Source organism: Artemia sp. Qi Xiang Cuo, chromosome 21 (assembly GCF_049724085.1).
Source record: "Artemia sp. Qi Xiang Cuo chromosome 21, ASM4972408v1, whole genome shotgun sequence".
NCBI classification, from domain to species: Eukaryota; Metazoa; Arthropoda; class Branchiopoda; order Anostraca; family Artemiidae; genus Artemia; species Artemia sp. Qi Xiang Cuo.
Genome location: NC_142814.1, coordinates 22880483 through 22896059, shown reverse-complemented (window position 1 = coordinate 22896059; position 15577 = coordinate 22880483). Strand labels below are relative to the sequence as shown.

The 15577-nt window shown below is 35.0% G+C and overlaps 1 protein-coding gene across 1 annotated transcript; it reads right to left on the bottom strand.

Moving 5' to 3' along the window:
* Positions 1 to 353: 353 nt before the first annotated feature.
* Positions 354 to 12204, bottom strand: LOC148939352 (calmodulin-like protein 4). The gene is made up of 3 exons (XM_089107256.1): positions 12071 to 12204; positions 6489 to 6671; positions 354 to 634 (listed from the first exon to the last, which is right to left on the bottom strand). The coding sequence occupies exons 1-3, from the start codon at positions 12129 to 12131 to the stop codon at positions 534 to 536; spliced, it is 345 nt and encodes a 114-aa protein (XP_088963382.1). The 5' UTR covers positions 12132 to 12204; the 3' UTR covers positions 354 to 533.
* Between the last annotated feature and the right edge of the window lie 3373 nt (positions 12205 to 15577).

Genomic DNA, 15577 nt, shown 5'->3' with positions numbered 1-15577 from the left:
TACATTATAATATCGAGTTTCTTATAGATCTTCAGTAGACCTTTTTTTACTTCATACTTCAATACAAACTTCAAAAAATTTTATTTTTATTTCAGCGACAGACATCCTGCTTAGGCTCTTGGCATTTTCTTATTAGATACTACAAAAAAAGAACCGTAGCACACAATTTTCATATTTATCTTCTAGTAATAAAATCAATTAACCTAGTTGACGAATACTCATGTGACTATCAATTTAGCAATTGCTTGATGTATTTTTTTCAGAAGAAGAAAGAGGAGATTAAGATTGGATTATTGTAACGTCAGATAAAAGTGTAACTTTGAAAACGTAGCTATTTTTCCCTGGCAAAGACGTTGTATTTGGTGCTAAATATAAAGTTTAATAGATTATTAACTATTCATCACTTCTTTGGCGAAGCTAAAATCAAACATTATTAATTAAAAACGACCATTTCCAAACTCAAATAAGAACACGTATAAGTTCAGATTTGAATAGCAAAATCCCGCATGTTGACATTTCTTTTAGAAAACCTTCTAATAATAGTCTGGTATTGGCTCCAAAACGATTTTGCAAAATTCTTCATACTTGACCATAGTGTTGGAACTAATGTTGCACTCTCGGAAAATTTGATCAACTAGAAAAAAACATTTTCTTTAGAGATAAAATTGATATTCAAAAGTATTATTTTATTACGACAATCTGAGAACAGAAAAAGAAAAAAATGGTTAATCAATATCCATGGCCAAACCTTCCTTCATATTTAGCAAACAATACAGACATAAGTTTAAGAACCCTCGCCTCAATTTTGGATGCTCGGATAACCAGAGTTGCTAAAATTTGACAGAATTCAGTATGAAAATTCATTTTGCAGGAAAAAAATTAATGTTCATCGAGAATCATTCAATTTATCGCAATCAATGAAAGATAGCTGAAAAACAATATGATGAACAATAGGCTCTTAAAATCTTAAGATTTTCCTTAAACTCTTGGAAAAATCTTAAGTTGAGAAAGTCTTGGAAAAATATAGAAGTTGAGAATAATGACAAAAAGAGTCCCTGTGTGACTCCCTCGGGATTTTTCAATATTCTATACGTTTTCACTTTGCTCAAGTAGCATCTATGTGGGATATCCAGATGCTAAGAAAAATCTGAAATCTAGATGGCTCTAAAAATCTAAACAATAAGTAAAATAAAATACCTCCCAAGTCTAGCTCATTAACCAACGATAAACCAATAAATATCTCTGTTTATTCTATTCGCGCGTAAAGTTCAGATTTGATTCTTTATGTACTTTCGCGATTCGCGATGTAAGAAGCAAATTGTTTGAAAGAAATTGAATATCTGTGTGAGATGGCCCGATGCTGAAGAGGATGTTTGAATTCAAAATAGCTCTGAAACTGAAAACATAAAAAAATATCATCAAAATCTAGCTCATCAGTATTTCTTTTTCTTTTTCTTTGCTCAATGCGTATATGCCTTTGACGTTGTTTGTATCTTAAGTACCTTCACAATATAAGAGCCAAAACGATTTTGAGCTGTGAAACTGTTATTTCTGTCTTTGGTGCAGGTAAAAATTTTGTTCAAAATTTATAGGTACATTACATAACATGGCATAGGTAATCTTACTTTTTTACTACTGTTTTGGCCTAAGTAAAATCAAACATTGCATTCTTCTTTGTCTCATTAAAACAGAATCTTAAAAATCTTAATTACTTACTCAGAAAATCTAGTTTCTTGTATAATGTATTAGTAAAAAAAGACCAGAAAAAGATCAACATAGAATTTAGAACATTCTCTACATTTGGCAATCTGGCGAGAAAACACACAATGAAAAAAGTATATATATATATATATATATATATATATATATATATATATATATATATATATATATATATATATATATATATATATATATATATATATATATATATATATATATATATATATATATATATATATATATATATATATATATATATATATTATATATATTATATATATCAGGTTTTTTCAATATTCCATACGATTTCACTTTGCTCAAGTAGCATCTATGTAGGATATCCGGAAGCTAAGAAAAATATGAAATGTAGATAGCTCTAAAAATCTAAACAATAAGTAAAGTAAAATACCTCCCAAGTCTAGCTCATTAACCAACGATAAACCAATTAATGTCTCTGTTTATTCTATTCGTACGTAAATATAGTTCAGATTTGATTCTTTATATATATATATATATATATATATATATATATATATATATATATATATATATATATATATATATATATATATATATATATATATATATATATATATATATATATATATATATATATTTGTGTGAGATGGCCCGATGCTGAAGAAGACGTTTGAATTCCAGATAGCTCTGAAAATCAAAACACGAAAAAAATATCATCAAAATCTAGCCCATTCAGTATTTCTTTTTCTTTTTCTTTGCTTAATTCGTATATGAATTTAACCTGATTTGTATCTCAAGTGCCTTCACAATTTAAGAGCCACAACGATTTTGAGCTGTGAAACTGTTATTTCAGTTTTTGATGCAGGTGTTCAAAATTTATAGGTACATTACTTAACATGGCATAGGTAATCTTACTTTTTTACTTCTGTTTTGGCCTAAGTAAAATCAAATATTGCATTCTTCTTTGTCTCATCAATACAGAATCTTAAAAATCTTGATTACTTACTCAGAAAAGTTAATTTCTTGTAAAATGTATTAGTAAAAAAAAAACAGTAAAAAATCAACATAGAATTGAGAACGTTCTCTACATTTGGCAATCTGGATTCTCAATTTGGATTGTTTCAAACCTACAAAAAGTGAGAACTATGATTCGTGCTATAGTTAAATATTTCCAGTTTTTCTTTTTTTGTCAGTTTTTTTTCTTTTTTTGTTCAGTAAACAATCCAAAATGAATAAAAGAACAAAAAACATAATAAAAAAAAACGAAACTAAACCGTTGATGTTTCAAAAAAATAAATTGGCGAGAAAACACACAATGAAAAAAGTACATGTATCCATGTTTTTGATATTTCAATTTACTTCGTCGACTTTAAGTCAAAATTCTTGGTCTAACGGAACACTGTCAATTTCAAAATCCAAACAAAAGTCTAATATTCAGATTATTCGAATGAAATTATGTTATCGTTGCCGTATCTATGCTTATTGTGTTGATCCAAATCAGTCTTTGAAAATTTGGATTTCTATTTTAGTCCAAGAGAAAGGCAATTTTCTCATATTTTTTCTAAAAATTTAGGTAAGTAAAAAGCAAAGCCAGTCTTTACTTCGCTCTACTAATTTTTTCCCAATTTTTTTTTGCTCGGCTCAAAGAGCTGCAGAGTTATGCGTAGCTTATACTCCTTGACGAACAAATAGTATAGCAAATGCTTTTAACCATGGACACCAAAATCAAAGCCAGAGATTTAACCCTTTACTTGAGCCTCAAATACAGCATGTACAGTTATTTCAAGTAATAACTGTGAAAGGTATTTCATTAGAACTGAGATGTAGCTGTGTGACAAAATGGCCTAAAATCATGTTTCAAGAATTGTCAATCTCATATAAAAAGAAAACATTGAGTTTATTGCATTAGTTCTCTGAGCATTAAAAAAAGATTACTGTGGCTCAGAATATATTCCATCTCAGTTAACTTTGCCAAGCGATAAAACTTAGTTTTATTAAACTTGCATAGAATCCAAGTGATGAGACGAAATAATAATTTTTTATATCCATTTTAGTGGGCTAGAGGGATTATTACAGGCTCTTCCCAAAATTCAGTTGGTTGCTTTCAAAATTCAACTCTGGCCCATTGCCAAGATCAAGCCTTAACAAATGAATGCCAATATTAAGAATCTATAGTGACTAGAAAGATGTCCAAAATACTGTACTTTCTAAGGAACGTTATTGACGTGATTTTCAAGTAATGTGTAACAAGTAAGATCTCAAGCATGATCTAAAGTCTGATTAATTTAATATAATCAATGGATTTCGGAGAGAAAAGTACAAAAGAAAATAATTTAATTAAAAAGAAATATTTCTTTTCCAAATATGACCATATTCTGTTATCTAAAAAGAAATATGACAATGATAAGCTAAAATTTGTTTAAAAAATAACATTCAGTGTCTGTAGTTTTAATGCTGAATTCATGTTGGTTTTCCGTTCCATTCCGACTTAAGGTCTATAAGAATGTAAATCTTATTCCGATTGGTGGAAAATTTTTGGCTGAAACATCATAGACCATTTTAAATTTTTATGTTATGTAGCGTTTCGGAATGGCAATGCGCATCTGGGATCAGCCATTACCAAAATTGGTCTTGAAATTTTAAAAAGTATTGTCAAACAAACCATTTACTATGAAGCATATTTTTATTAACTTTGGGTATCCTCACATAATATCTTGAAAACAGATAAGATTAATATGTTTTTATATTGATAGTATGGAAAATACTGAAGGAGGGGAAACAGCTTAAACAGTTTCTGCAATGATGTGGGACATAATCTTTGGAGACTAGTTATCGAAAAAGGGGTCCTCAAACAGTCATTTCCACTCCTTCAAGAATGAGTTCAATTGTTGAAAAATTTATTGAAAATCGAAATTACGGTTCTTTAAATATAATTTACGAAGACGATATTACAGTATTGTTGCACGGTTCATAACTTTGATAACATTAAATTCACACAAAAACAATGTTCGCACAATGAACCCTGCATAAATTTTTGGAAATCCTTAGGAAAATAACAAAACTCTTGAGACTGTGGGAGCAATTATATTGAATCCGATCCATAAAACAATCACATAGCTTATAAGATTATTTAATTTAATATTATTAAATAAGTCATTAAGAAAAATGGCGTATGCAATAAGAAATTTATTGAGACAAATATTCTATTAGCTTTCTGAAAATATTCCGGATGATTTTGGTTTATTCAGGTCTTAACTTTACTCGTTGCAAAATAGCAAAATAATTAGGCAGCGCAATAGCGCTGCCTAAGTAGAGAACGATGTTGGCACAATATATTATTTTTGGTTGTTTTCTTTCTTTCTTTGTTTTACATAATTTCGGGACCATTCAACTACATTAAACAAAATGGCTATCTCAAAATTTTGATTGAATGTGTTTGGGGAAATGGTGGGGGTGAGAGAGTTGTTAAATACCCTCCAATTACTTTCGACTATTAAAAAGGGCACTTGCCCTTTCAATTTCCAATTGAATGAGCCCTTTTTGAATTTTCTACAACAACACTTTCTATAAAAGCGTATATGTCCCCAGGGCATAACTTACAAACCTTGCCCTGAGAGCTGTGGGGGGGTGTCATTCTCAAGGATATAATTTCCAGAATTTTCAACTACGTTGAACAAAATGTCTATCTCAAAATTTTGATTGGATGTGTTCAGGGAAATGGTATGCGTGAGAGGGAGGTTAGTTTCCCTCCAATCGCTGTTGACTATTAAAAAGGGCACTAGCCCTTTCAGTTTCCAATCGAATGAGCCCTTTTTGAAGTTTCTATGACAAAACTTTCTACAAAAACCTTATGTGCCCCCAGGGCATAACTTATGACCCTTTCCCTGAGGGCTGTGGGAGGAGTGCCCTCCTAAAAGACATAACTTCCAGATCTTTCAACTACGTTGAACAAAATGGCTATATCAAAATTTTAACTGGATGTGTTTGGGGAACTGGTGGGTGTGGAAGGGATGTTTGTTGCCTTCCAATCACTTTCGGCTATTAAAAAGGGCACAAGCCCCTCCAATTTCAAATCGAATGAGCCCTTTTCGAAGTTTCTACTACAACTCTTTCGATACGAAGTGCCCTGGTTCTAAGCCCCTATGCTTTCTAAAGCCAGAATATAATTTGTAGTTTACTGAAAACAATTCTTTTAATTGTTTTCAGTTTTATAGATTTAAGAAATCAAAAATTAATTAAAATTTTAAGGAATAAATATCACCATATGTAGATTCAACTGACAATGCACTTTTTTTTCAGTAAATTCATTTGAATCGTTTTTGAGTAAAATACAAATTACATTCTGGCTTTTAGAAAGCATAGGAGTTTAGAACCCTACTCATATTCATTTCTGCTCGTTTTGAGTTTGACTCTGTTATTTATTTTAATTTCTTTTTGTTTCGGGTTTCATTTATTTATTGAAACTGATTTGTGGTAGTTTCATGCTTGGTAGATTATTTGATTCTAATTTTGTTTTAATGGAGTTCTTTACTTATTTTTGAAAAACTTATTTTGTGGAAAAAGTGTTTTCATTTATATCATAATAAGCCATATCGTTTTTGATGTGTCTAATTTTACATTGAAAACTCAGGAGTGGTCGATTTAAGTTATTACCACAGATTAAAAGGAAGTGTGTAATTTTTCAGAACAAAAAACAACATGCAGATTTACGACAACATTCTTTTAATGTGTTATAGAACTTGGGAATTTCTACTACTATTTTTTGTATTATCTTAGATGAACTCTACCTTCACGACGAGACAGCTTTTCTCCCCAGCCCTGTAGGATGTGACGGAGCTCAGAGGCGGGTATTAAACCCGTTCGTCTTGTGTCATTGGCATTAAATGCAGCACGAATTTCCTTTGCCACATTTTCTTTCTGGGTTTGTATATGAGCTACCTCCAAAAAATCAGCAAAATTTAATTTTCCTCCTGAAATCAGACATGCATTGAAAAAAATTAATCCAGACGATAAGAACCAAACTCACCAACCATGACGCTACATAAATTTAGGTTGTTTAAATCGATAAATATTACCTGTATTTATATATCTAGATGGGATATTGAGATTTTACGATATTCTGATTTATACAGCTTCTCTCCTAAAACGTTTCTCCTCCTGTTTTCTTTTATTTTTGGGGGAGGTGGGATTCATTTTTTATAGTCTGTATTGATTTTGAGTTTAATATTTTTTTAAGCTTTTTTATTTTTCCATAGTGATTTCAGTTGTGATGGGGATGTCCTGGTAATAACATTATATCTTGTCTGGCCATGAAGTCTTACATTTTAAGGATTTCATACAACCACCACAAAACAAAAAGCTATTTTTATTTAACAATATATATTAATCGTATTTGTATATATGTGAATATACTTAGATTTGCATAACGGTTTAGCTGTTTTTCATTTTTTTTTCTCTTGAACTTTTTTTCCTTTAGCTTTTTATATTTTCGGTATTTTTTTTACTTTCTTCTTTTTAAGTTAGAACTGTTTTCAGATTTTCCCTTTTTTTATTAAACTCCTTTATTTATTTGTTATCTATGGTCAAAGAGCCTGTCTGACGACAAGCACAAAAAAGAAAGAACTGTAGCGTTTGTTTTTTGCGAAGGCCTCCTTCCCCCAAGCATGTAATTTTAAGTCCTCTTTCCTCCCTTCAAAAAACATCCTGAAAAATCCCTCATCTCCGAGGCTTGCCTTCGAGTCATGTGCGTAAACTGGGGGTGGTTATGGAGGAAACTACCCCCTCCTTTTTTTCTCTATCTCCTAGATTTTGGAAAATAGTGTTTTTGGTATTTTTATTGCAAAATATCTTTTTTGGGTATTTTAATTTAAAAAAGATGAAAAAAGTGACCTCCCCATAGACTCTGAAAAAGTACATTGTGTATCCTTCCCTTATCTATATGTTCGTAAATTGACACCTCTGATCCAGGCATAAAAAAAAAGAAGAAAAACGCATATTCATTCCGAAATCGGAAATTGGGCTAATTGACTGTGTAAGTTTTCGAAGGATACACTTGCCTTAAGGTTTCGTAATATTACACAGAAGCCTCTATAGTTCTCGCATTTACGAACTGTATGCATGGATTTTCTATCCAGTTGTGATGAGGGCCCTTTGCTGATGGAGGCAAATTTTTCGTTCAGTTATTTTCTGGCCTTAATTCCAATATTTTTAGTTGTGTTTTTTTAGTTATATATTTTGAAGTCAAATATTCTGGCTCTATAGCTAATAGTTCTCATTAACAAAGTAGCATAATTTACACGAATAATCTAAGCAAAAATTGACAAAATAATATCAATTAAAAATATATAGAGTCAAAACTGAAAATTATAAAACTGAATAATATTGAGCAAAAATAAAAGCTCCTTGTCTTCAATATACACTCTTATATTCGCTTTTATTCAGTAAAGAACTAATTCTTATTGTCGTTTTAATCTACTGCTGTTATGGATTGCTTATTAACAATAATGTCAGCTTTTGTTTTACTGATATTTCCCGTGTAATAGCGATTAAAGTACCCGTGACATTGGTTTAAACCTTTAAGCCTTTTTCCAATGTTATATAGTTAAATAGTACATATAAAATCAGTATGTTATGTAATTTTTGTCCACAAAATCAAAGAGAGAATTTTTCATTTTATGCCAAAATAATTTTGACAGCCAGATTTTAACTAAACAGATTAATGTTTGATGGCCACAATTGGGTCGGTGTGGACAACCAATTAGGTCATCGTGCCATGGGCGTACGGAAGGCGAGGGGGGGGGGAAGAGGGTGCCCCCCTAGAACTTCAAATTTACACTAGATATGGTTGAAAATTAGATGCTTGAAAAAACAGATGGTTGAAAGAGCAGTTGAAAAACGGTAGATAGCTAAAAAGCAGTTAATAAAAGGTAGGCCTAGATAGTTGAAAAAGCTGGAAATAAACTGCTGGAATGACAGAATAAAATTCAAACAAGAATCAATAATATCTTGGAAAGATTAAGTTCTAATCCAAGAAGATTGATTAATGCTGAATCTTATTGATAATTTATGATTTTTGGTGATCATTTATTAATAAAGATTTCAAGTATGATACAACTTGCTGGCAAGTTAATTTTTTTGTGAACTGCCAATATAACTTCAGCCCCCCACCCTTCATCAAACAATCGGCTACCCCCCCCCCTCGAGAAGAAGCTACGTACGCCCATGCATGGTGCCCCTACTTCGGTTAATCATAGTCCGCAAACTGCTCCATTCCCACTCTGAGGAATTTATTGGGCCTTGGAGTCCTTATTTTCCTGGTGGGCTAACTACTCCATCAATTGGTGATTATCCAGTTTTCAACACAAAAAACAGTCTCAGAGTAGACTTCTTTGCAGTAGACAAACAAATGTGCGTCCCAAGACCATTCTTACACATATGTTTACTGTAGCTCAATGCGATGTGCGTGTTCTCCGCTCAAAGTTATATTATCTTCAACATATGATAAATAAGGTGCTCCCTTCTGTCGTGTTTATTTCCGAGACCAACCTTGACTATGGCATCATTGATAGTTAGGTCGATATTCCTGGCTACGCTCTTGTAAGACCGAATAGATAATGTCTGAGAAACTCGACTTTTGATGAGGGTGGATATGTATCTAAAAAATAATGTTACTTTCTCGTCACTTCAGATTCCTAGTGACTACCGTATGAGCTCCTTTGGATGAAGGTAAACTTACTAAACAAAACTTTTGTTATTGGTACAGTGTATAGGTCATCAGAGATGAAAATCACTGGAAGCTTGGAGGAATGCTTGTAGTTTTTAAAGGGTAAAATGAGAAAATCAGGGATTATTATCCAAGGAGACTTAAACATCCATCAAGACTTAAATTAGACCTAAGTCTTGACCCAAGTCTTTTATTGTAGACCTGCTTGCTAAATTTGACACTCATGTCAGTTCTTAAGGATAGTCCGGGCTCGACCTTTCTTTGACAGACCGTTCGGACCGCTTTACTGCAGAAAATTGTGGAGGCTTGTTAAAGATTGTGGAATGCTTATATAAAGTGGTCAGAACGAGTCTGTAAAACTCACACACCAAACTAGGGCTAACTACAAACGAAAGTTAGAAATAGCACATAAAGTGCCCAAGCATAGCGATTGTGGAGGCTTGTTAAAGAACCTCTGCCGTTATCTAAACGTTCTTCACAGCCATCCTTCATTGCAAAGGGGGCAAAGGGTGCTCATGCAAAGGCCTCCCAACCTGATGGCGGTGGTGTCTCCCCTTTCCCCTTTTTTCCCACAAGTAGATGCGAAAAAAAAAGGTCTAAAAACTATTAGTAACAAGGTGTTTAGAATGCACAGTTGGATGGATTCCACCAAAGTACTGTCCTGACACAATCCTCGACCTCGTCCTCAAAAGTTGTTCCCCAAATATTCAGGTCCTTTTGCCTCCTTATTTAGGAAATGATTTGCTGCAGGATCATTCCCAAAACCGCTGAAAGTAGCCCATGTTGTCCGTGTCCAAAAGGCTGACCACCCAATCAGCGTCCTATCCTGCGTAAGAAATGCCTATGAGAGTGTCATAAATAAACCTTTCATTGTTACTTTGAGTCATATAATTTGGTGCATGACAGACAAAAAGGTTTCCGTAGAAAGTGACCTATGTTGGACTGTCTCTTTGCACAGTAGGGCCGTTCTTTTACACATCTTTGTACTAAGATCTTACATCTTTTGACAAAGAACGCTTAAAGGTGAAATCTTAGCACTAAGATCTTACATATTATGGCGTTCTTTTGCGAACGTCTTTCATCATTCTGCTCTGATCAGCGGTCTAAGAACAATGATGAGTATATCATCATAGTTCTCTCATAATTGTTCTATATGGCAGAAAGATGGCTTCTTTTACACTTTTTGCTAACATCAGTGAGCTGTAAGATCTTAGAACAAAGATGAACAAAAGAACGCAAATCTGTGCAGAAGGATGTGAGATCTTAGATGTAAGATCTTAGTGTAAAAGAACGGCCCTAGTATTAATATTTTGTTGAGGTCCTGTCCCAGCGGTGCTACGTTTGCCTTCTCTCCTTTCACAGCGCATTTGGCACAAACATCGCGTTCTACTTAGAGTACAAGCCTTTGGAGTTTATGGTTAGCTATTTGAGGTGCTCATCAATTTTCTTTGTCAATGTTCATTATGACTTGTTCTTGGCGGTTTCATTCCAAAAGAATATCCAGTGTTGTCAGGAGTACCTCAAAGAAGTATTTTTGGGCCAACTCTTTTCCTGGCGTTCATAAACGACCTAGGAATTTTACCTTACGACAAAACCTCACCTTTGCCAATGATGAGAGCGAAAATGATGATCTCCATAGAAACGGAATAAGATCTCAGAAAAACCCAAAAAATCAAGATGTGGGCGGATATGTATATAAACATTTATTGAATTTAGTTTCAAGGAAGCAGTAAATTTAAATGGCACAATAACAAATGATAAGAAGTATACTATTTCGAAGAACCAGAATGCTTATACCTTTTTGTCTTCCATACCTGCAAACAGAAGAGGAGGGGGTGAGGTATATTCCCCAAGTATTAGTCTTTTCTTCTCAATAAATATAGTATTGGATACATGCCTCTAAATCCTCCTCTACTTCTTCCAGCCCCTTAAGGATGTGGCCTTTGTTTATCTATATTAGCTTCAGTATGTCATAAGTGTTTGATATCATAGTGGCCCATAGTTGAGAACACAGTTGTCAAAATTAATTTTCAAATATAATCTAAATCTATCATATTTGAATTTCTATTTACTTTGTATGAAAAGCTAAATGCGCCGAGGGTCTCTCAAGGCCTATCTACTGTGTTATTAATACCCCTGACTGAACATAGCAAAGGATATGACTTAGACTGGGCTCCGATAAGCCCGTTCTTAAGGGGTGTAACAAAGGTCACAAGGATTGTACATCGTATGAAGCTTATATACATTTTACAGAGGACAGACTTGTATTAATTCATGTATAACACCATTTGAAGAGGCCATTACTTCTTTTCCTTTATTAGTCTACTTATATTTAGATATAAGAAGCTTAGAACAGGTCACACCTTACTCTCCTTCGAACCAACAGAAATATCGAACCTATAGCCGGATATTGATTCTATACTTTTCAAGATAATTTCAAAATGATATACTATAGCAGTATTAACGCCGCTAACCTTGTTCGGACAATTGCCCAAAAAGGAAAGATTCAAGTTGCCGTTACTAGCCAATTAAGGCAACTCACCACGCCAATTAAAACAGAGCATAAATTACATTACACTACATAACACAAACCGCATATGATACGACAAACGCAAGAGGCAGAACAGTAAAGACAGAATAAATTACCTTTATTTTTGAGATACTGTTTCATCTCTTGGACAGTGGGGCACATCTTTACGGATCTCATAATTAGCGATAATTCATCTAAAGATTTTATTTGACCACTTCGAGCATAAAGGTAGAAACACTCTCGGAACTCTATAAAAAAAAAAAATAATAATAAAAATCAGTTTTTGTAATGCAAGGAGTGTGTGCCAAACATTCGTTAAGATTTCTTTTGCGTCCTCAATAGGGCTCTTCTTACCATCAATAACATTAAGTTTATATTGATATTGTTATTATAAAACTCATTATAAGTGTTATACAATGTGGTTTGACCCTTTTGGGACATTTTGAGGTCACTCCTTTCCTAATTTTATAAGCATGAACCCGATATCCTGTTCTATTTGGCACAGTTCACACGAAACATAAGGCAGGGGATCAGGAATAACTCATTTAACGTCACAGATGTTATAAATGTAATAATTATTATAGCTATTTTTCTTTAGCTATAATATGTTGAACCTTTAAATAGGAGGCGGGGAGGTTATAGATGGTTGACCTCTTGTATATAAAATAACTCGTTTGTAAGTTTTGCGGTGAACTTTTTCTTCATTTGAAAACAACTTGATTGTTTATTGTATATCTATTCGCTTTTAATAGAAACATCCTGTGAGGAACACCTGCTGTTCCCTTAATCCCCTGCTCTTTACATTCAAGTTTACTTTATGAAATGTTCAAAACAAGCTTTCAGGTAGCTCTTTTCAAATTTCTCAAGGGGGATTGAAATTTTAAAAATGTGGGGCGAAAAATTTACTTTTAGGGGCGTCAGGAGTCCTTCCCCTCACACCCACACACAAATATCTACTAAACTCCTCCCCCTCCAGTAACTGGGGCACATCTATGCAATATTGTAAATAAACTAATAAAACCTGAGACAAGCCCATTGTGTAAAAGAAAGCTTAAGATTTATTATTGGTAATAATTATTATAATTGCTATAAGCAACATTTTCATAAAGAGTTATAATAATTCTTTGTGTACAGACCAGGGCTTCCTAAACTTTTTACATTCACGACCCTGTTTTTGATCGCAAGTCTCCTGGCGAACCCATGTAAATATAATTGAAAGACAAATAACTATTTTTTGATGATTCATTTATTAGGTAACAATATACATATGCACATGAAAATATATATTTTTTGAATTTGTTTAAAAACATACACAAATCTAAAATAAAAAATTCCACAAAAGTTGAAAAGTTGTCTTTATCATACTTACAAAGATTAAATGCCCTATTTTTCATAAAAATTAAATTTTTTTGCAATAACATAAATAAAAGAGAATTCTGATCGTCTTAGTTCAATCAAATATATTCGAACGCAGTCGTTAGTAGAGATGGGGGTACCAGCGCGGACGGGAGTCCATATATGGGCATAGAGTCCCTAGGGAGAACACGTGGTTAATGGGGTCAATGACCTAAATTTCCAAGGTCGATGTTGTTGTTGTTGTAAGTGCACGCTCTCAGCGAATGTCAAGGTCGATGTTGTTGTTGTTGTTTTTGGCACGCTCTCAGCGAATGCTATGCCGTCCAGGAATTTGGAACACCTGTGCTGTCGACCTCAATTCACCTATCGTGAATCAATAATTCCCCTTAGAAACAACAAATTAATTCCCCTTTCGTGACAGATCAATCAACCAATGACATCATCTGTCAGACTTTAAAAATTTTCGCCTAGAAACGATTCTCCAGGAATAGATCCAAGTCATTAATGTCTTTGCCTCGGAAACAACTCTTTTGGTCAAACTCCAAAGGATATTAATACCCAAACGCCACGGAAACAGTTCTCCAAGAAACATCTTAGCGATGAATTGTTTTAGCGCGGGAATCAGGTTTCTTAATAATTTGAAATGCGTTAGCGCAGAGATGCCAAAACAAAAGGAACACGCTGAAATTACGTTTAGGGATTATTTGGGCGAAACCGTTTTATCCATTTTATGGGATTATTTGGGCGAAACAGTTAGAGATATTTTGAAAGAAGATTTTAGGAAAGGTTTTAGAAGAGAATTTGAGGGTGAAACTCTGTGGTCGTTATAATACACAAGTTCCATTTGAACAGTGTTGTGAGGTCCCCTACCCCAACCCCAAAGGGTTCAGATCCCCCCCCCCAACCCCGAAGGAAGCCCCGGTACTCAAAGGTCCCCCCAAGCTCCCAAAGAGCCCCAGCCACCCAACCGCCCCACTCAGACCCTCAAAGGCCCTCCGCTGGTCCTCAAAGGGCCCCCGGACCCCCCAACGGTCCCCCGGACCCCCGAGGCCCTCCCCTGGTCCTCAAAGGGCCCCCGGACCCCCAAAGGGCCCCCCGGACCCCAGAGGCCCTCCCCCAGTCCTCAAAGGTCCCCCGGGCCCACGAAGCGCCGCGGGCCCGGAAAGCGCCGCATGGGGATGCACCGCAGGGGGATGCGCCGCAGGGGATGCGCCGCAGGGATGCGCCGCCAAGATGCGCCGCAGGGAGGCACCACAGGGATGCGCCACTGGGTTGCGCCACAGAGATGCGCTACTGGAATGCGCCGCAGGGATGCGCCACAGGGATGCGCCGCAAAAAGTAAACTAAAAAGTAAAAATGTCGAAAGGTTATCCCCCAACCACCCTCCTCAGACCCCCAAAGGCCCTCCACTGGTCCCCAAAGGTCCTCCAGGCTCCCAAAGGGCCAACCGACCCCCAAGGGTCCCCCGGGCCCCCAAAGGTCCACCCCCGGTACCCAAAGGTCCACAGGGCTCCCAAAAGACCACCCAATCCTCAAGGGCCCCGGATCCCCAAACGCCCTCCCTGGGCCCCAAAGGCCCTCCCCCGGTCCCCATACATGCACACAAAAACTTACACACACACAAAAACTTACACACACACACACGAAAACTTACACACACACACGAAAACTTACACACACACGCAAAAACTTACACACACACAAAAACTTACACACACACACACACACACACACAAAAACTTACACAAGCACACGAAAACTTACAAGCACAAAAAAACAGACAAGCACACAAAAACTTACACACACACACACACAAAACTTACACACACACACACACACGAAAACTCACAAAAACACGCAAAAACTCACACAGAAACAGAAAAGTACACACACACAAAAACTTACACACACGCAACAAAAATTACACACACACACAAAAACTTACACACACACACACACACACGCAAACAAAAAAACACACTCCACAACTTACACAAAAAAAAAAAAACTAACACAAAAAAAAACACAAACACAAAACTTACACAATCACACGAAAACTTACATGCACACAAAAACTTATACACACACACACAAACAAAAAACTTAAACACGCAAAAACTTACACACACACACACACACAAAAACTAACACACACACAAAAAACAAACAACCACACACAAAAGCTTACACACACAAAAACTTACACACACACACACAAAAACTTAGACGCACAAGCAAAAACTTATAAGCACACAAAAACTTACATA

Bases quoted from the DNA above. Each gene is read 5' to 3' on its own strand.
- LOC148939352 (XM_089107256.1), bottom strand. From the start codon at position 12,131: ATGAGATCCGTAAAGATGTGCCCCACTGTCCAAGAGATGAAACAGTAT. The intron at 6,672-12,070 runs GTAATTTATTCT...GTCTGATTTCAG, and splicing joins ACAGTATCTCAAAAATAAAG to GAGGAAAATTAAATTTTGCT. The intron at 635-6,488 runs GTAGAGTTCATC...GTTTTTTTCTAG, and splicing joins AAAGCTGTCTCGTCGTGAAG to TTGATCAAATTTTCCGAGAG.